Source organism: Miscanthus floridulus, unplaced genomic scaffold (genome assembly GCF_019320115.1).
Source record: "Miscanthus floridulus cultivar M001 unplaced genomic scaffold, ASM1932011v1 fs_196_4_5, whole genome shotgun sequence".
Classification (NCBI taxonomy): Eukaryota; Viridiplantae; Streptophyta; class Magnoliopsida; order Poales; family Poaceae; genus Miscanthus; species Miscanthus floridulus.
Genome location: NW_027096366.1, coordinates 1 through 19598, shown reverse-complemented (window position 1 = coordinate 19598; position 19598 = coordinate 1). Strand labels below are relative to the sequence as shown.

Genomic DNA, 19598 nt, shown 5'->3' with positions numbered 1-19598 from the left:
AGGAGATGAAGACACTTGTTCATACTAACCAAAATAGGGCTGAGGAGGTAATTACTCGAGTTGGAGAAGAACTCGCGCTTGCTAAGTTGATTAGGCATGGAGCTGACAGTGATCTTGTGCAGGCCCAAAAAACTGTTGAAGTCTTGACTGGCAAGTTGGCGACAGCTACTGAGAACTGGAATGCTTTGTGGAAATCCTTTCGGTCAGTAGCCGGTCTTCTACGGACTTCAGCGGATGATGGTCAATCTTGGGCTCAGTTTATTCCCCAAGTGCCGACCCATTTCCAGGAGTTTGTGAAGAGGTGCGCCCAACTGTGTACCAGAAATGTTCTTGCCCAGGTCCGGGTTCTTTCTCTAGAGTTTCCTTTGTCCAAGGTTGCTGATGAAGCCGAGAGTCAAGAATATTTGGATGCTATTGAGAAGGTGGAGCCTGAGGTCGAAGATTTAGCCAGGAGGATTGTTGATAATCTTAACATTGATATTTCTTCTCCTGATGACAATGCTTGATGTAATTGACCTTTGTACTCCAGCTTCTGTAATAGAACACTAAACTTCTTTTTGAATGAAGATTGAATGAAGATTCTTTATTTTTTGTTGATGTCTTCTTTGCCTGTATTTCTTCGTCTTGTAAACAACCCGGTTTAGGTAGATCGTTGTCTTGACAAACTTTCTTGATCTGTCGAGTGCTTTTCTGGCTTTTGTTTGTGCCGTGTAAACAACTCGGTATATGTAGATCGTTGTCTTGACAGACTTTCTTGATTTGACGAGTGCTTGTCTGGCTTTCGTCTGTGACTTGTAAGCAACTCGATATAGATAGTTGTCTTGACAAACTTTGTGTTCTTGTTAGTACTGAAAAGACTTAGGACCGGCGATCTCAAGTATCTTCAGCTTCTTCTTTTTGGCTTAACTCAGGATGTGGTCAGCATCTGGTCCTTTCCCTGGTTGCAAAAACATCCTAGGATCGACAAGCCCCTGAGCACTTCATGGTTGAGTTCTAGAAGCCTCATCTTGTTCCTTTAGGTCCTGCCAAGTAGGTACAAACGTCGTCTGAGTGCTTTCCTGAGCGAAACCGTGTAGCGCTTCTTGGGATCTTCTGAGTGTAGCCCCCGAGCCTCTTGCTATTTGGAACAAGGAGCTGTGGGGTCTTGTCTTGAAATTGCTCTGATTTATACTCAGGCTTAGTTTTAGTAGTTTTGCTTTTTGGTTCGGGTGTTAGCTTATTAGCTACCATCATCGGCGGGCTCAAGCATCTTTTCAGCTCTTTTGCTCTTGGCCGGTATGCTCAGGCATATTTTCAGCCATTTTGCTTTTTGGTTCGGGTGTTAGCTTATTAGCTACCCTCATCGGCGGGTTCAAGCATCTTTTCAGCTCTTTTGCTCTCGACCGGTGTGCTCAAACGTTTTTCAGCCATTTTGCTTTTTGGTTCGGGTGTTAGCTTATTAGCTACCCTCATCGGTGGGCTCAAGCATCTTTTCAACTCTTTTGGTCTTGGCCGGTATGCTCAGGCATATTTTCAGCCATTTTGTTTTTTGGTTCAGGTGTTAGCTTATTAGCTACCCTCATCGGCGGGCTCAAGCATCTTTTCAGCTCTTTTGCTCTCGGTCGGTGTGCTCAGGCGTATGTTTCACCACCGATAGCCTACCACGGGGGTACCCGGGGTAGTTTGTTCGGGCTTTAGCGTATGCAGAACTCGACGGTAAACGCAAGAGACAGACGATTTATCCTGGTTCGGGCCCTCGACCGTGATCGAGTAATAGCCCTATGTCCAGTCGGCGTTAGCCTTTGCGTTGGATTGATTGTGAAGTGTTCTGTTATAAAAGTCGTGTCTCTAGGAACCCTGCCCCCCTTATATAGTCAGGGGGTCAGAATCCTAGTCGGTTTACAATGAGAGTTCCTAGTAGGATTACAAAATACTACTAATACTAAGATTACAAGGGAAGAATCCTAGTTAGACTAGATCTTCTTCCTTCCTTGCGGGGTATCCTGTAGGTCCCACACTGACAGGTACTTGATTGATGATGAATACTTTGTATCGTAGGTACCATTATCAGTGGCCAACACCCTATTCGACTTCTACTAATCGGACAAAGGGCTCGGGGCCACTGAGTGGCTCGCGCGCCCTCGGGTGGAGAGTGGAGACGACCTCTGGTAGGCCAAGACAACCTGATAGGGAAGTTGTGTTCGACTACAATGTCTGTCTGCCTTGTCACTCGAAGCCTCAGAGAGGGAGTTGCCTGGATAGATGCACAGTTAAGTGTGCCCCACGGTTTTACGAAAGTTGGGAGTGAGAGATGACAAAACTTTAAAATCACTTTTGTTGATTACACCAGTGGACCATCTATAGAGAGATAAGAAGGGCTTGAGGACAACACATGATTTTTTTTTGGTTGATTACACCTTATACGAAATCATCAAGCACCTCAACTAGAATGGTGCTTTATAGCACTCCACGCTTCAAAGTATTGTACATTATTTATCCCATAAAATTTCTCTTCCATCGTATAACCTTTACAGCATATGCTGATTTGCATTGGAATATTGGATTCTATTTGCTAGCTGCTGAGGACTCTACGGCCTACGGCGGTGACAGAAACTTCGAAAACAAATGAAAAAAAAACTAAAAAGTGCCCTTAACAAACCGTTAATTTTCAACCCTACAAATCGAAGAAATTTTGTTCTTTTCTATCATATATAAGTGTTAAGTTCACATACGGCAAATTTTATTCAATGGCACTTTGTATAATAATGTGTAACAAACATATAAAACATCCAACTTAAAGAACAGATTATAACAAGGAGGATTGGCAAACAGGCAGAGTACACAATAGTAGTAGCGTTCACTCAAGGAGGGTGTTAATAATGGACTTGACATTTAGCTTCTTCGGGTGAGTGTAAAAGGTTGTTTGGTTCCTCCTCCTACACTTTAAAATTTTAGTTGATGTCTTATCAGATGTTTAACATATGCATAGAGTATAAAATATAGATTAATTACGAAACTAAATGCACAGATTGAGACTGTTTTGTTAGACGAATTTTTTAAACCTAATTAATCTACGATTTGTACTACAGTAAACCTATACTAATGATAGATTAATTAGGCTTAATAATCCGTCTCGTACCTTACTGACAAATTCTATAATTTTTTTTTCCGGATACTACAACCCATGCGACGGCAACACGACCGGAGCTCCAGACATAAACCATGGAGAGCGCCGCACCAACCTTGTCATCAACAGTGTCAAACTTGCTGAGCAGGATGCCATCGATCAACCTCTTCTCTGCATCAGGAACAGGCGACAGGTCCGCGAGCTTCTGGTTGAACTGGGTGAGCTGATCGACGGCGTCGTTCCCAACCAACGCCTCTCCGACGAACAGGACCAGGTCCGGGCTGTTGACGGCGGTGAGCTTGGAGAGCGCCCTCATGAGCGGCTCGTTGTCCTGCATACGCCCAGCGGTGTCGAACAGGACAACGTCTGACCTGCTCCGCGCCGCTTCCTCTATGGCCTGCTTCGGCACGACCGCCGGGTCTCTCTGGTACCCCTTCTCGAAGACGGATATCTGGAGCCTGCGCGCGTGGGTGCGCAGCTGCTCGACGGCGCCGGACCGGAAGGTGTCGCACGCCGCGAGGGTGACGGTGAGGTCGTGCTGGAGGAGCCACTAGGCGACCTTCGCGAGGCTGGTGGACTTGCCGACGCCGTTCACCCCGACGAAGACGATGACGTACGGCCTCCCACTGTCCCTGGCCGCGTGCACGTCTCTCAGTACGTCGATGGACCGGCTTGGGGTCAGGATGCGCACCAGAGCCGCCTCCATGGCTGCCTGGACGGTGGATGCTGTGCTCGTGAAAGACCCCAGCTTCTTGCGTCTTGCCCTCCAGGCTTGCCGCCACGGACTCGCAGAGCTTCTCGGCGATCTCCTCCGCCACGTTCTTGGTCATGAGCCTGTCCTTGAGAGCCTTGAGCGCGGGTTGCAGATCGGACCTTTCGATTACGCTGTTGCCACCTGCAATGCTCTGGAACACTGAGGAGAACCATCCTTTGGTTCTTGGGCCATCTTCAACCGTTTCAGCAAGATCGATCTTGCTCCGCTTGCTCTCATCAGCTGGGTCTGAGAAATCCATCTTCCTGTCTGAATGCCCATTGTTGTTCCAATCCCTAGGGTTTTTCCTCTTATTAACATCTTTATTGCTCGGCTTGTTGGTGTTAGTGTTATTCTTATTACTGTGGGTGAACCTTGTTCGCAGATTCGACAAGAAACTCAGATCAAAGGCCTGGCCATCTTCCTTCTCCTCTTTCTCCCCGGAGACGCCATCGGAGGCATCCTGCTTCCCATCACCATCACCATTGCCGTCAGATTCAGAATCACCAGGAGCATTGTGGACGGCAGGTTGTGGCCGCGGACGACGGGAAGGCGGCGCAGCATCAACGGGCTTCTGCTTATTAGGCCTGCTCATCTCCTCGGCTCGCGCTTGGGCCTCGAGGTGGAGCTGCCGGAACACGTCGCCGAAGCCGTCGTAGGTGGCGCGCTTGGGGTGGTAGACCCGCGCGAACTCGGCGCAGACGGCGGCGAGGAGGTCGTCAACGTAGAGGAGGCGGAGCACGCGCCGGTACACCGCCACGAAGACGAGGCCGAGCCCGTTGTGGAACGCTCACTTGAGCGCGTGCTTGCCGTCCTGAGAGAAGCCGGGCCCGTCGCCGCCGGCGGACCGCTCCTCGAGGAGGCAGTTGCGGATGAGCGCGTCGACCGGCGAGCCCTTGCAGCCGCCGCCGCTGAGCGCCCACAGGATCAGGCCGCCGCGCGTGAAGATGAGCAGCTCCTCCAACATCTTGGCCGGCAAACCTTCGGATCGATGCGGAATTGCGGATCAAAGAGATCCCCTTTCTCTTCTTGTATGTGCAGAGCAATGCCTCCGATCGGGTCCGACTCTCTCCGGACTCCGGTTGTCTCCTCCTACCCGAGTCGATCTCCTGTTGGAGGTTGGAGCGAGGGACACGAGCACGATGACAGGTGGGCCCCGCTGCGTGGCAAACCGATCTGCAACGTGCACGGTGCGCCGTTCGAATCGTCATTCGTTCCAGGCTTCGGGCCCACTTATCAGTGACAAGGTGCACGGGAACTCTTTCCATTTGCCGAGCATAACCCGACCCGAGCCAGCGGCGGCGGCGAATCGAGCAGGCGCGACGAAAGCGGCGGGCATGGCGGCGGCGGTGGAGAGCGTGGTGGTGGTCCACAACGTGGCGAAGCGGCACAACGTGGGGACGCTGGCGCGGAGCGCGACGGCGTTCGGCGTCGCGGAGGTGGTCGTCGTCGGCCGCCGCGACGTCAGCGCCTTCGGCAGCCACGGCTCCACCTCGCACCTCCGCTTCCGCCACTTCGCCTCCCTCGCCCTCGCCCGCGCCTACCTCAAGGCAAGCTAGCCCGACCTGTCCTGGAGCAGGTCCCTGGCCTCACCAAACCCCTAAACCCTAGTCCCCTGTCCTGTCCTCCGTTTGTTTTGCTGAGTATGAATGCCATGTGTTTGTGCGTGTTGTGTTGCAGGACGAGAGAGGGTGTGACATCTGCGGCGTGGAGATCACCGAAGACGCGAAGCCGGTGACCGCGCACCCGTTCCGTCGGAGCACAGCGTTCCTCTTCGGCAATGAGGTTGGTGGGTTTCTCCTCGTCATTCAGTACAGCCGGCGAAGTTAGGTTGGTTGGTATGCAATTTGAATGGGGAAATTGTGAATCGCGATATACCTTGGTTTCGCGGACTGAGATGGAAATTAGCGCAATTCAGTTGCTGAATTCACTGCCATGTTACTCACATATTTGCATTGGGCACTTTTAAATTGTGCGCAAACACCAAATGCCTTAAAACTAGCATTCCTTTTGATGTTTCAGTCAGGTATCTATTGAAGTAAGAATAGTATTCAATAATTGAGTAGCTTGACCAAAGTGTAATTCTGGAGAAAAGTGCATCTCTCTTGCAAAAAGACATCAATTGTAGAACTCCTAAGATACAATTAAGATGTTAGCTAGAGACGCTATTTGAGTTTTGTAATGTAAATTCTATTAAGGGGCCGTTGCATGATGCTATCCTAGTTTCAATATCTTGAACAAGTCTTGTGGAAATGTAATCTATCACCAGAACCTTGCTCTGTCACCAGAACCGATAGTAAAAAGGTAAAAGAAGGAGAAGCGAATCCCAAGTCTCAGGGCAGGACTGAGTTCAGAAAAGAATCCCATGACTTGTACAGATTACTTGAATATACTTGCAAACAGAAGATATAAACTCAATGATGTATTTCATGCTAACCATTATTTGTACAAGAATACTCCATTATTTTACATTAAGATGTTTTATTGCTCAGTTGGTCACTATAATTCCCCACTTACTAGATTAAACGAAATTTTGTATCTGAGGTTACTATTAATACGCAAGCATAGCTTACAATCTCCCTTTGTTTGATTTAAGTCCTGCCAGTTCTGTTGGTTTCATCTTATAGGGCACAGGACTCTCACAAAAAGAGTGTGATATCTGTGACTTCTTTGTCTACATTCCTCAGTATGGTGGTGGAACTGCATCTCTCAATGTTACAGTTGCAGCTTCAATTGTTCTCCACCACTTTGGGGGTAAGAGATTCCATCCTGCTCCAGTCATCACCACATATTTTTGGTAATGTATAACAATGTATAACAATTTAATTGAAATTGGATTTTGTGAAGCTGCAAATAGTCATATAAAGTTCTTCTTTTGAAATTAACTGTTTTGTGGAGCTGCAAAGCTCTAAATTTACATATTCCCACTCTAAAAAAGTCACATTTGCTCTCTGCCAACCATGTGGGCATTTATTTGTGGGCATATATACATCTCTCTCTATAGTAGGCAGTAACTTGGGTTATTTATATATCTTTTGTACACTATGGCCTTATATACCAAACCTTTTATTGGAGTATATATATTACCCAGAAAAAGTTAGAGTTGAATTTTTTGTACATAAAAAAAGATTTATATGCGTATGTTATCAAGCACTGTGGAATCTCTACTTTAATCTGCATATAGATGCATCCAGAGGAAAACCTGATCCATTATTCTGTCTCATTTGGTGATGTCTGAATGTTCACAATACTAACTGATTTGCATACTATGTAAAGCTTGTTTGGTGGGGGCAGTATGATTGATTTTGAATATTACATGCTGTAGCCTGAAGTCCAGGTCTTACAAATTCCTAGCTGTATGCTAGAATTTGTTTCAGATTTTACATTATATCAGTTCTTTAGCAGCTTTTGGTTTTTGCATGATCATCCACAGTGTGGGCCATGGACATAAATTATGCATAAAAGCTTGCATGATCCTTCTTAGTTTATACTTGCCCAGTATGCCAAGTTTGTTACCTTTGTTATTAGGTGTTCTTCTAAGATGATGAAACAAATCAATATACTTACCACTAGCCATGAAGAATTTCTTGTAAACCCGATCATGCACTCACTCTTATTGGTTCAATGAAAGCACACCGTATCAGAAACCTGGGTACTGTTGGATTGTCCACTGGTTTTATCTCATCAGATTTTCAGTTTTCTTGGTTTATAGAAGCATCATATGTCATTAAACGATACATCGAATGATAACTACACATATTCACTTTTTAATTTCTGAAGGTGAACTTGATAAAGTTCTGACAGCCATTTGCGTATAAAATTGTCAGTGATCCTAGGTTGCATCGACATGTTACAGTCACCTAATTTGTTTTGCATGTCTCTCTGCAGTCTGGGCTGGCTTTCCTGAACGAGGCCGAGAGGGCAACAAATTCATTGTGGCTGATAGACCACAGGAGCACTCAAGGGGCCTTTACTGCACAGACTCAATTGAAGCAGTGATTGAAGAGCGGAAAATGCGAAAAGAAAATGCATGTGATATACTTGAGGAAAATGGAGGCAAGCCATCCTCAGGAAGTCAAATGGCCTAGATTTGATGTTTACAGACTAGACAATATTTCATCTCTGTTGTTGAATCAAGTCACAGCTTTGGTGTTGATGGCACGAATTTGCAATACTACAATGCATGACAGGAATCTCTTTCCTAGGGAAAGAAGTAGAACACTTTTTGTTTTTTTGCTAGCTTGGCATGGAGTGCACTGACCTTTTTGTGAAGCCATGGGGGATGGTTAATAGTGTACCTTGAAACCAAGGGTACATGCAAAGCACTGTTTCCTCAGATTGTTTGTGTTTTATGTTCTAAACAAATAAACAATGTGTTGCACTTAAAAAAATGTGTTACATGTTATCAGAATTTCTCTGTTGTAATGTACCATGTAGGTGGTTGATTCTTGGCATCTGACTTCCTCATTTCGCAGGAAGTTGGATGGTTTACTTCAAGGATGATTTTTCAACATTATCTTTGGGGAACTTGTATTTGATCTTCTATTATGAAGCTTATTTATTGTTTGTTGCCATCCTACGGGATCTGATTTTTGATCCTTCAAGATCATGGAGCACCCCAGGCCACGGGTTCACTCTTCGGTGCTAGCATCCTCGCCACTGAGTCAATGGCTGGAACAGCAACAGGGAGAATGCCGTGGCTGTCTATACAATTCTGCTACAAAGAATGAATTAATAAAGCACCCTATTGGCTGTCTATCCTTTGAAGTTTCAAGTTTCCCCTACAAAGAATGAATTAATAAAGCACCCTATTGGCTGTCTATACAATTCTGCTTTGGGGGGTATCCAACTCTGTTGTTGAATGGAGTCCCGTTGTCCATTGACACAAACTTGCAGTATAGCAGCACATAATTGGGATGTCTTTTGTTGACAGAGAAGTTGAACCCCATGCAAAATGAAAAAGAAAAAAAACAATTGGAGTGGAAAAGGAGGTGGCATATACTTTTCAGAAGCATATATCTTGGAAGTTATTTGGACATCTTACAATAATTGAACCTTCAGGAACCATGAAGATTGCGCATGCATAATAAAAGCTTACAAACTAGTAGGTAAACTTGCCAGTGCTCTATCCTTGTTCCATTGATGTGGCGACACAGATATTTGCACAAGGTCAACTGAATGCCAAGCAATCTTTCAAAAGAGCCACCTCAATGGTGAAGTTGCATGCATTGGAGTTTAGATGTTACAACAGAAGTGCTCCATGTTGGAAGAATTACAGACAATGCTTTATACCCATTTAAGTCCTAAGGGATTTCTGCAAATACTCCTTGATTCTGTGCAGCTCAGCAGCAGCATCTTTCATGTTCATTCTGTTTGACGGGTTGTCCTTCGAACATGAAATTCCAACTCCTACTACAGAAGCTAAGCAACTGAGTATCCCCGAACCATTGTCATGCACTTCATCATGCAATAGTTCTGGGTCAATGATTTCTGATATCTTGTCAGGTAATCCTGCCTCAGCAAGCAACTGCAGGGTCAAGCCATCTATGAACATACCATCAGTTGGTGCCTTCCCTGTGAACATCTCAAGCAGAGTAACCCCAAAGCTGTAGGCATCACCAGCAACTGATGCCTGACCACCTGCTCCATATTCTGCGACAATGGAAATATTATGACAAATTGACAATATCATAAGAAGGCAATACAGCAGGGGCACTAAATTAAGGCAGTATGATTGATCGTAAGAAATGTGAATAATGAACAGTGGAGGTACCTGGAGCAACATATCCAATGGTTCCTCTTATGCCAATAGTGCTTTCAGTCCCAATATTCAAATTTGATCGGTCCATGGATTCACCAATCAGCTTTGCAAGCCCAAAGTCAGCAACATAAGCAGTCCAGTCACTACCAAGGAGGATGTTGCTAGGCTTCAAATCACAGTGGATCACTGTTGGACAACTACTGTTGTGAAGATAGTCTAGTGCATCTGCTACATCAGTCGCAATGTTCATCAGTTGGGTTAGACTTAACTTGTGTGTCTGCTCATTGCTTCTTGGATGCAGCCACCTGTCCAAGCTGTACCTGGGCATGAAGTCGAAGACTAGAGCTTGGAAGTCATTCCCTCTAGAGTCTATACTGGAGCAACAGGTGATAATATTGATCAAGTTCCTATGTTTCACTTGTCGTAGAGCCTCACATTCAGCCAAAAAACTTCTGGAAGAACCAGGTTGCTGTGGAGTAAACACTTTGACAGCGACTACAGAATCCCTAGCACTTGTAAGAGACAAATTTCCTTTATAAACAGATCCATATTTTCCAGCTCCTATCAGATTAGTAGGGGCAAAACCATCCGTAGCTTCAAAAAGTTGTAGGTATGAAACTCTAGGATACTTGTTGTCCAACAAACAGTTTTGTGTAGCATTGATCCTGTCCAATCCTCTTCTCCCTTTGAATAGAAAGAGCACAAGAAATAGAAGAGATAAACATATAGCGACGCCGGCGGTGGGGAGAAAAATCTTGAGCTGCAACCGTTTTCTGTGGCTGCTGTGTGGCTTGACCTCACATGGTGGCAATTTCAGCTCTGCAACACCACCACAAAGCCCATCATTTCCAATTACAGAAAACCTAGTTATGTTAGCGAACACCCCATGTGATGGCACCTCACCATCTAGATGGTTATAGGAGAGATCCAGCTCTACAAGAGCGCTTGAGTTCTGGAGAAGTTGTGGAATGGCTCCAGACAGGTTGTTGTGAGCTAGGTAAAGCATTTGCAGCCCATAAATCTTGCTCAACTCTTGAGGGATGCTACCAGACAGACCATTCCTTGTGAAATTCAGCGTGCTCAAGCCCTTCAAATTACCAATTGATGGAGGGATGCTCCCAGTGAAGTAATTGTCATCTAGAGATAAGTACACTAAACTTGCACAGTCTCCAAGTGCTCCTGGTACTTCACCAGATAAGTTGTTTCTTGACAGATCCAATGTTGACGCACGCTTGAGGCTACCAATTTGTGGGGGAAGAACACCAGAAAGGTAGTTATGAGAAAGCAACAATGCATCAGTGAGTGATGAGAGGCTGAATATTACTCCAGGGATAGCACCGGTAAGCCTGTTGAAGGATAATGTCATGGATGTTAACCTGTGCAAGCTCCCAAGGTTCTCAGGAATGGAACCATTGAGCTCATTGTTTGATAATATAAGGGTGAGCAGTTCTGTGAGGTTGCCAAAGGAGGGTGGTATACCTCCTGATAGGAGATTCGCCTCCAGCGTGAAAAAATTCAGGTTTTGAAGTCTTCCAATATCCTCAGGTATAACACCATGCAGATTATTTCCAGCGAATTCTAGGTCCTCAAGGCTGATGAGGTTTCCGATACCCGGAGGGATTACCCCAGACATCCCATTCATTGACATGAGTAGCAGCTGTATTGGACCTGTGAAATTGGCTACAAAACTTGGAAGCACTCCTCCCAGGGTGTTATTACTAACATCCAGAACCTCTAGACGGGTGCAGTTGGTGAAATATCTGAGGAACTCCCAGCCCGCATCATCCTCAGCTTTCAGCATGTTGTTCCCCATCTCAACAAGCACCGGGCAGAGCGTCCCTATCTCAGGAGGCACCCTTCCTCCGAAGTGGTTGTTGGCAACGACCAGCTGCTGTAGTTTGGTGGCATTTGAGAGGGACGCAGGGAGTGTTCCGGAGAAGCTGTTCTTGTTCATAGCGCCACCCAAAAGAAGCACTTCAAGGTCAGGAAGGTGCCTGCCTGCATCTGGTGGCAATCTGCCATGCAGATTATTTGAGCTGAAACCGAAATACTGGAGGGACGATATGTTAAAGAAGAGAGGTGGAATTGTGCCCGTGAGGTTGTTCCTCCCAGCTTGGATGTATTGGAGATATCTCAAACGGGAAAGACCCTCTGGGATGGTTCCTTCCAGCGTGTTCTGAAAGAGTGATATTCGTTCCAGTAGAGAGACGTTACCGAGTGATGGAGGTATCCGTCCTACGAGATTATTCTGGCCAACATAGAGGATTTGCAGCTGAGATAGCGACCCTAGACCACTAGGAATTCCCCCACGAATCTGGTTCATCGCTAAGCTCAGGAACACAAGGTTGGAACAGTTGGCTAGGCCTGCAGGAATCTCACCGGCAAGAGAGTTGTTGCCCAATTGGAGAGAGCGCAGACGGTGTAGCCGGTTGATGGTGTGCGGTATGTCCCCTGACAGCATGTTGCCAAGGATATCGAGCGTCCGAAGGAAGGTGAGGTTGCCGATGACAGGAGAGATGGTGCCTCCTAGGTTGCAGTAGCTCAGCCTCAGAGAAACCACCCTGCCCGGATGCCGGCGGCTGCATGTCACGCCGAGCCAACGGCAGAAGTCGGAGCTGCTGCCGTTCCATGATCTTAGTGAGCCTGAGTCATCTGACAGCGCCTCTTTGAATGCCAACAGTGCTTCACGGTCGCCATGCTTTCCAACAAGCGACGAGGAATCAGCCGGCCAGACTGTGAGGAGCACCAGCAGCACAAGGGTGAGCATAGAGTGCAGAGTTGCCGCCATGGTTCCTACTTGCTAGCATGAGCTGCAAAGCTTCATCCTGAAACCATGGATACAGATGAGTAAGATACACCCGCTCTGTTCGCTTCAGTTTATCGGTCAAAATCAGCCATACTTTTCAGCTATGAAAACAGTGTTTTTTTCTCACAACAAATTAACCCTACAAATTAACTGTAGCAGCAATAAGTCCAGCCGAACAAGGCAAATCAAAGATCACTTCAAGAAACAGAGGACAAGACTTTTTTGTTTTGGGCTGTCGCTTTCGTGTGAATTAAAGGCTGGCAACAACGGCACCTCAACGGCACCTCACAGCCTAAACAACCGACCGGTCGCCGCTAAGGCCATGCTGACCATGACACCTCCACGTACTATTTAGTGCTCCGCGTGATTAATGTTTAGGCTGCTCTACGTGCTTTGCTGGTCTTCTTTGTTATTCACGTGGGAAGATTTCAGAAGAAAACAAATTAGATGTCGTGGTTTTAGACGAAATTAAAAAATCCATAATTTACAAATTAGGCATCAAAATTAAATTTTGATTACACTATTGTGTTTCTTATCATAAATCTTACAAAACAAGATCCCATTTGAATATACTTAGATAATATTTCATCAACAAACATTTGTTTCACGAAGATAAAACTTTTTTTTATTAAACAAAGCAATGTTCTAGGATGCGGAAACAATGTTCTGCCTTCATGAGAATATATTCTTGTGATAATAATGTTCCATATTTAGAAGAATAAAATTTGGTTCAGGTGAACGGTATTTAAAATTATTTCATGTATACCAAAAACAATTAAATTATACAATTGAAGATCCTATGGATATTAGAAAAATGACTTAAAAATATATCATGGAACACCTCATAGGTGTCAAGTTAACAATTGAAAAATACATCATGGAACATCTCATAATCCCATGATCCCATGCATAGTATACAAACACCTAAAAATACACTATGGCACATCTCACAGGTATTATAGAAAAACTGAAAAATGCATCATGTTTGGAACCTGGATACTTGGAAAAAAATACAGAATACATTATGGAACATCTCAAAAATATTATATATAATAGTAATTAGCAATACACCTCATAAGTAGAGTATGAGAATAGTCTTATTATGCTATAGAAAAATCGTTCAAGTAAACATCACTACAAGATTATGGATACAAGAAAGAGTGCTATGAAAAATATAGGAAAAGATATTAACAAGAGAAAAAACATGACATAAAGGGAAAAAAGAAAGGGTTCAAGTAAACATCACTACAAGATCATGATACAAGAAAGAGTGCTATGAAATATAGGGAAAGATATTAACAAGAGAAAAACATAACAAAAAGGGAGGAAAAGAGACAGGAAATGTATCAGAAAAATGAAATAAAATACAAAAGAAATAATGAAAAAACATAATAATATAATAAGCTAAAGAAAATATGCAAAAGATAAAATAAATGTACCGAACATTTCATGCGTAGTGACATATTATGTGAACTGTAAAAAAACATACATCATGGAACATCCAACAAATACTAAACAATGCAAGATATATGAAAAATTAAAAACTAAATAAAAAATACTATCAAAGGAGAGGGATGAGGCTGGACACTTTATGCCCAGCTTGCCGTCGACTGGATGAGGATGGCGGCCATTGCTTCCTCAAATGTAAACTCGTGAGACTGGGCCGATCTAGAGCTCGAGCATGTCCGGCAGGGTCTGCTGTCCAAGAATTCAACATGGGAAGTAGTTCGTAATAAAGTGAAGGACGACCGACTGAAAACGGTGATCTTTCTATGGAAATGGTGGAGCGTTCGTAATAAAGCGAATAATGGAGAAACGAGGGCTAACAAGGAGGGAGGTTACAGGTGAAGTCTTGAAATTTTGTCTCAGACTCGAAGGGAAGGGAGACGAGTGCATCAAATTCAAGTAGCAGAATAGTTCAACGATGGTGTGCTCCGCCAGCGGGATTGCTGGAGATCAATAGCGATGGTGCCTTTGTGCAAAATGGCCTCGTTCGTTTCGCTAAAAAAACAAGCCAAAACACTGTTCCGGCTGATTTGTTGTGAGAGAAAAATATTATTCTGACTGAAAAAACAAGTTGAAAAATACGGATTATAAGAGAAGCGAACAGGAGCAGTACTCTAAGTGGCTGGGAATTCATCATCAGGGATCATCAAGGTGATGCTGTGGTAGCTGGTGCAGGACGCGTGTCAGCAGTACCGGATGCTCTTACTGCTGAAGCGGCGGCATGTGCAAAAAGCGCTATAGTCGGCAACAGATCTTGGAATTTCTCGGATACAGCTTGAAATGGATTCGTCGGTACTAAGGCAGGCTCTACTATCATCCTCCATGGATTTAGCTGTAAGCGGGATGCTCATTAGGGACACTCGAGATCTTCTCCGTAGTTCTTTTGTGTGTAATCATGTCCGATCAGTGTCTCGAGTCTGTAATTCAGTTGCCCATGAGCTAGCTAGGATGGGTATGAGTTGGGACCCAGGTGAGTCTTGTGTTTGGACGAACCCCTCCTGGATTTTGTAAAAACTTTAGTGTCTCGCGATTTTGTCGAGCCTACGAGTGAAATAACAAGGCCTTGGAGCCGCTGTTGATAAAAAAAAAGCACAAATCATATAGAGTAATAACTCAATATTTAAACAACAGTTCAGAGTTCCTAGAACTCGTTTCCGATCTGATTTATCGCTCTTTATTCAAATCAAAAGTCCAATTTCTAGATTTTTCTAATTATCCCAAATCAATAGAAGTATCCATTTGTTCGATACATATATGCTTTTAGTTCGATTTCTGATATTGAACCTAAGCTTTTTCGAGTTGTTCAAGGGCCCCTATGCAATTCTTCTAAATTTTGCATAATATTTAAGATCCTCTATATTTTATTATCAAATAAATCTTTTAATCAAAGTATATTATATTGCTATTAAGCTTATAATTTTTATGATCCCTTCCAAACCAAACATGAACATTTCGATTCATTTGTTGTCTGTCGCTCTCTTTTTGTTATTTTTCAATGTATTATGACTATTTCTATTTCTTTATCTTTTTATATTATGGGCCATTCCTCTATCCTCTCCTTTCTGTTTGTATTTCTATATACCCAAACTTATATAAGACTAGATGAATATCAAGAGAGCTCTATCAACTAGATAAAAAAATTCTATCATTGCTTGTCAGCAAAGTTGCTTTTACCAACAAATATTATGGAGAGTGTTTGCTTGCGGGCATTGATTCAGAGTTTGAATGGATGTGCGCAAGACAAAAGTATAAGATATAGGGTATTTTATTTCGCCAACCATGAGGTGTGTAGAGAAGTTTAAAATGGACGAGTTTAGCCTAAGATAGTGGTACTACTAGTAGGGACAAACATGTTTTGCATATTGGTTATCTAGTGCTACTTGTGAGTTCTAACATGGCGTTCCATTTATATCGAGTGGCATGGTGAGATGCAAAGTGAAATCTTTGAAAAGTGTTTTGAAAATGCTTAGTGCTAAAATTATTGGTGTCCCGTTAGACACTTTGTGGAGTTAGCTGAATGCTGATTTGAAAAAGGCTTCATCACTGGAGAAGGATCACCGGAGTTAGCTAGGGTTGCACAACTGAGCATAGTTCTTTTAACGGAGAGCACCTATTCTCCTGGTACTCACCAGAGTTTGGTCAAAGAATAGGGTGGGCACATGGCAGCGATCGGCGAAGTGAGCCAACGCACAAGAGTTTTAAAGGCAACTGTAGCGACTCTCCAATGTTTATCACCGAAAGGTTCCGGTGAGGTAAAAATGGTTTTGCATATATGGTTTTTGGCACCAGAATCCTCCACTGGTAATCACCAAAGTGATCACTAGAGTTTGGCTCTAGAAGATGTTTGGGCGTGCCACTGTGTGTCTGGGCAAGGCATGTCTCTTGGACCTCATGGATAATATCTATACACACTAGAGTCCAAGTTAGTCCTCCACTCACATATACTAAGTTGAGATTGCATCGATAGTGAGATTAGAGTGATCTAAGTGCATTTTCTTTGAGAGATTGCATTGAGTGGCACTAGGGGTCGGTTTGCAAGCGAGTTTGCTTATTACTCTTGGGGATTGTCATTTCCTAGATGACTTAGTGGTTGTGGCTCTGTGGAAGCACCATGTGGACGTTGTGCAATAGCTTTGGAGGTGATTAGTGAGGGGCTCTTGTGCTTGTCCTCATGTGAGAAAGGCGAAGAGAAACTCTAATGGATGCTGAGGCTTGGAGAGCACCATAGGATCAGCCGGCTCATACACAAGCACTCACATTGGAGCCGATCTTGTGGGATTATTGAGCTTGTAGTGGAGCGGTGATTTGCCTCAAAGTGGAATAGGTGACCTGTAAGTCACCAAACCACATGATAAATCATCGCGTCATCCTTCGCGTGTGGTTTGCTCACTCTACTCTTGTCATTCATTGTGTTTATATTCACTTTGAGTAGAGTTATCAAGTGTTATTCACTAGCATGCTTATCTTGTGTAGTTGTTCTTGTTACTGTGTTAGGGTTTAGTTGCTCAATTCTAGTTAGCTTGCCTTGTTGTTACTTTGCAACTAGAATTGTATAGGAGTGCTCTTGCTTGCTTGTCACCCCTAGTTTGTAAACCTTCAATGACTATTCATCCTCCTCTAGTTGGCCTCTTTGATCCTACAAGAGCAATGAACCAACTGCTGAAAATAAAGGAAAAAAGAGAAAAGAGCCAGAGTGCAAGTCTCGATTCAAACAAAAAAACAAAGAGATTATCACTTATCGAAAGGATACCAAACCACTATGTCACGGTTGGAGCTGGCCTTAGCTTTGACAAAAAACCTAAACTGGTCCGACTCATGAACATGAGCAATGACATCCTCACATGGTCCACACGCTAGGGCAGCCGAGGCATCACATAATGGATGAGTGAGCATCGCGCCACGGGGCAGGCCGTAGGTTGTCATTGCTATTGCAGCCAAGGCATCACACACTAGGCAAGCAAGCTAGGCAGGCGTGGAGGCTGCCACCGTTGCAGGCCGCGGCACCACTGTAGGGTTGAGATGGCAGACTAGAGGGGGGTGAATAGTCTTTTCTAAAAATAATCGCACCGGCTAACCGAAACAAATACGGAATTAAAACTATCGGTCTGGCCAAGACTACACCCCTTTATCTAAGTTCTCAAGCACCTTATAAAAATCCTAATTAGGCAACAAAGGTGCCGAGCTAGCTAGAGCTCACCTAATCAATTATAGTAGCAAGGTCACACAAACCTATGCAACTAGTACTCAAACAACTAGGAGAGCTCCTACGCAATTCTAGTAAGCAAAAGCACAAAGCCCCTAAGCTCACTAGCAGTGCTCAATAACAAGGCTACACAAGCCAAATTAGAGAGCACAAATTACTTAGCTACACAAACTAAGCAATGAGACTAACAAGGTTACTCAAACCGAATTAGTCAGGCAAGGGAGCTACTTCTATGCTACACAAGCAAGAAGGTAACTAGCAAGCTACACAAGCTAACTAATTACAAGAGCAACTACACAAGCACAATGTATATAAAAGTAAATACAAGCTTGTGTAAAGGAGATGCAAACCAATAGGAAGACAAGGATGACACGCTAATTTTTATCATGAGGTTCACGTGCTTGCCAACACGCTAGTCCCCATTATGTTGACTGTTTGCTTGATGGTTCGGCGGCTAATTGGCACCACACTAAGCCCACACGTTGGGCGCCACACGAACCCCATGAACCAAGTGAGGGTAGCTCAATGACACGCTCTACTAGAGTTGCTCTTCGTGGCTCCCGCGGGATGAGCACAATCCCCCTCACAATCACTTCTCCAGAGCACTACACAATCTTCTTTGCGTGCTTCGATGGAGACCACCACCAAGCCATCTAGGAGATGGCAACTTCCAAGAGTAACAAGCACCATCGGCTTGCAACTCGATCACCTAGTGCCACTCGATGCAATCTCGCAATGCAATGCACTAGAAATTGCTCACTCACACAATCGGATGATCACTATCAAACATATGTGAGTTAGATGGCTCCCAAGCACACCTACACAAGCCACCAAGGCTCAAGGGTGCTCAGCAACCAGCCCAAGGCCGAGCTCCACCTCTATTTATAGCCCCCAAGCCAAATAGAGCCGTTAGAGCAAAGTTCCCCTTTTTTCTACGAGGGCACCGGACACAACGGTGCGGTCACCGGATAGGGCAGGGCGGTGCCCTCCAACGATGATCCAATGGTTGAGGCACCGGACAGGGTGGCAGTGGCACCGCCCTAGGGGTGACAGTGACCACCCAGGCCAACCCCGCGAAGACCCCGCTCTCGGGAAAAATAGGGCGGTGCACCACCCGAGGCACAGCGGTGCCTAGGCGGTGACCAAGCCCTCTTCCCTTGCTCTCGGCTAAAAAGCGATAGCGGCACCGGACAACACCCGACGGTGCACTACCCTACACATGGCGGTGTACACCATCACCGGCGGTGACCACCTCCACTGCTGCTGCTCTGAACCGGGGTCAGGTGGGCACCACCCTAGGGATGGTGGTGCCATCGGACAGGCTGGGGCGGTGCCAGCTCCAACTCCTCCTTCTCGGCCGAGGCCAGTTGGTCACTGCCCTAGGGGTGGTGGTGCACCAGACAGGGCATGGCGGTGCCCCCAGGGCAACACCAAGAGCCCGGTTTTGCCTTCTTTTTTCACCTTTCGACTTCACATTTGCAAATGTGCCAACACCACCAAGTGTTCACCAATTTGTGCATGTGTGTTAGCTTTTCACAAATATTTTTAAGGAGTTAATCACTCAATTCACCACGCCACTCGATCCTAGCACGTATGCAAAGTTTGATCGCTCAAGTGGCACTAGATGACCGATATGCAAAAAAGTTTGCCCCTCTTGATAATACGGCTATATATCCTAAACCCGGTCATCAACTTCTCTACTCACCAATGACTGGTGAAATAAAATGCCCTATAGGTTATAACTTTGCCTTGCGCATTCCATTCCATCTCCTCCAATGTCGATGCAATACATGCACCAACACAATCAATAATGATATGATCCACTCTATATCATCACGTAACCATATTGGTTCATCGATCTTGACCTCACTTGCTCTTCACCATTGCTTTGGTCCATCGGCGCCAAGTCATCACTCAACTTGCCCTTCACACTTGCAACAGGTCTATCAAGCCTAGTCTTGTCTT

At 44.9% G+C, this 19598-nt stretch overlaps 2 protein-coding genes and 1 pseudogene across 2 annotated transcripts; 1 reads left to right on the top strand and 2 right to left on the bottom strand.

Moving 5' to 3' along the window:
• Positions 1–3119: 3119 nt before the first annotated feature.
• LOC136530772 (uncharacterized) lies at positions 3120–5113 on the bottom strand (annotated as a pseudogene).
• LOC136530771 (uncharacterized) lies at positions 5000–7945 on the top strand. The gene is made up of 5 exons (XM_066523500.1): positions 5000–5006; positions 5105–5436; positions 5538–5642; positions 6485–6611; positions 7746–7945. Exons 1-5 carry the CDS (start codon positions 5000–5002, stop codon positions 7943–7945), a joined length of 771 nt encoding a protein of 256 aa, XP_066379597.1.
• A 1123-nt stretch (positions 7946–9068) lies between these two features.
• On the bottom strand, positions 9069–12409 carry LOC136530773 (probable LRR receptor-like serine/threonine-protein kinase At3g47570). The gene is made up of 2 exons (XM_066523501.1): positions 9631–12409; positions 9069–9509 (listed from the first exon to the last, which is right to left on the bottom strand). The coding sequence occupies exons 1-2, from the start codon at positions 12404–12406 to the stop codon at positions 9154–9156; spliced, it is 3132 nt and encodes a 1043-aa protein (XP_066379598.1). The 5' UTR covers positions 12407–12409; the 3' UTR covers positions 9069–9153.
• Between the last annotated feature and the right edge of the window lie 7189 nt (positions 12410–19598).

What these genes read in the sequence shown, in the direction of transcription:
- LOC136530771 (XM_066523500.1), top strand. An exon ending in CCCGACCTGTCCTGGAGCAG is followed by an intron (nt 5,437 to 5,537) that starts GTCCCTGGCCTC and finishes GTTGTGTTGCAG; the next exon opens with GACGAGAGAGGGTGTGACAT. An exon ending in CGTTCCTCTTCGGCAATGAG is followed by an intron (nt 5,643 to 6,484) that starts GTTGGTGGGTTT and finishes TTCATCTTATAG; the next exon opens with GGCACAGGACTCTCACAAAA.
- LOC136530773 (XM_066523501.1), bottom strand. Translation starts at nt 12,406, where the DNA reads ATGGCGGCAACTCTGCACTCTATGCTCACCCTTGTGCTGCTGGTGCTC. An exon ending in CATTGGATATGTTGCTCCAG is followed by an intron (nt 9,510 to 9,630) that starts GTACCTCCACTG and finishes CCATTGTCGCAG; the next exon opens with AATATGGAGCAGGTGGTCAG.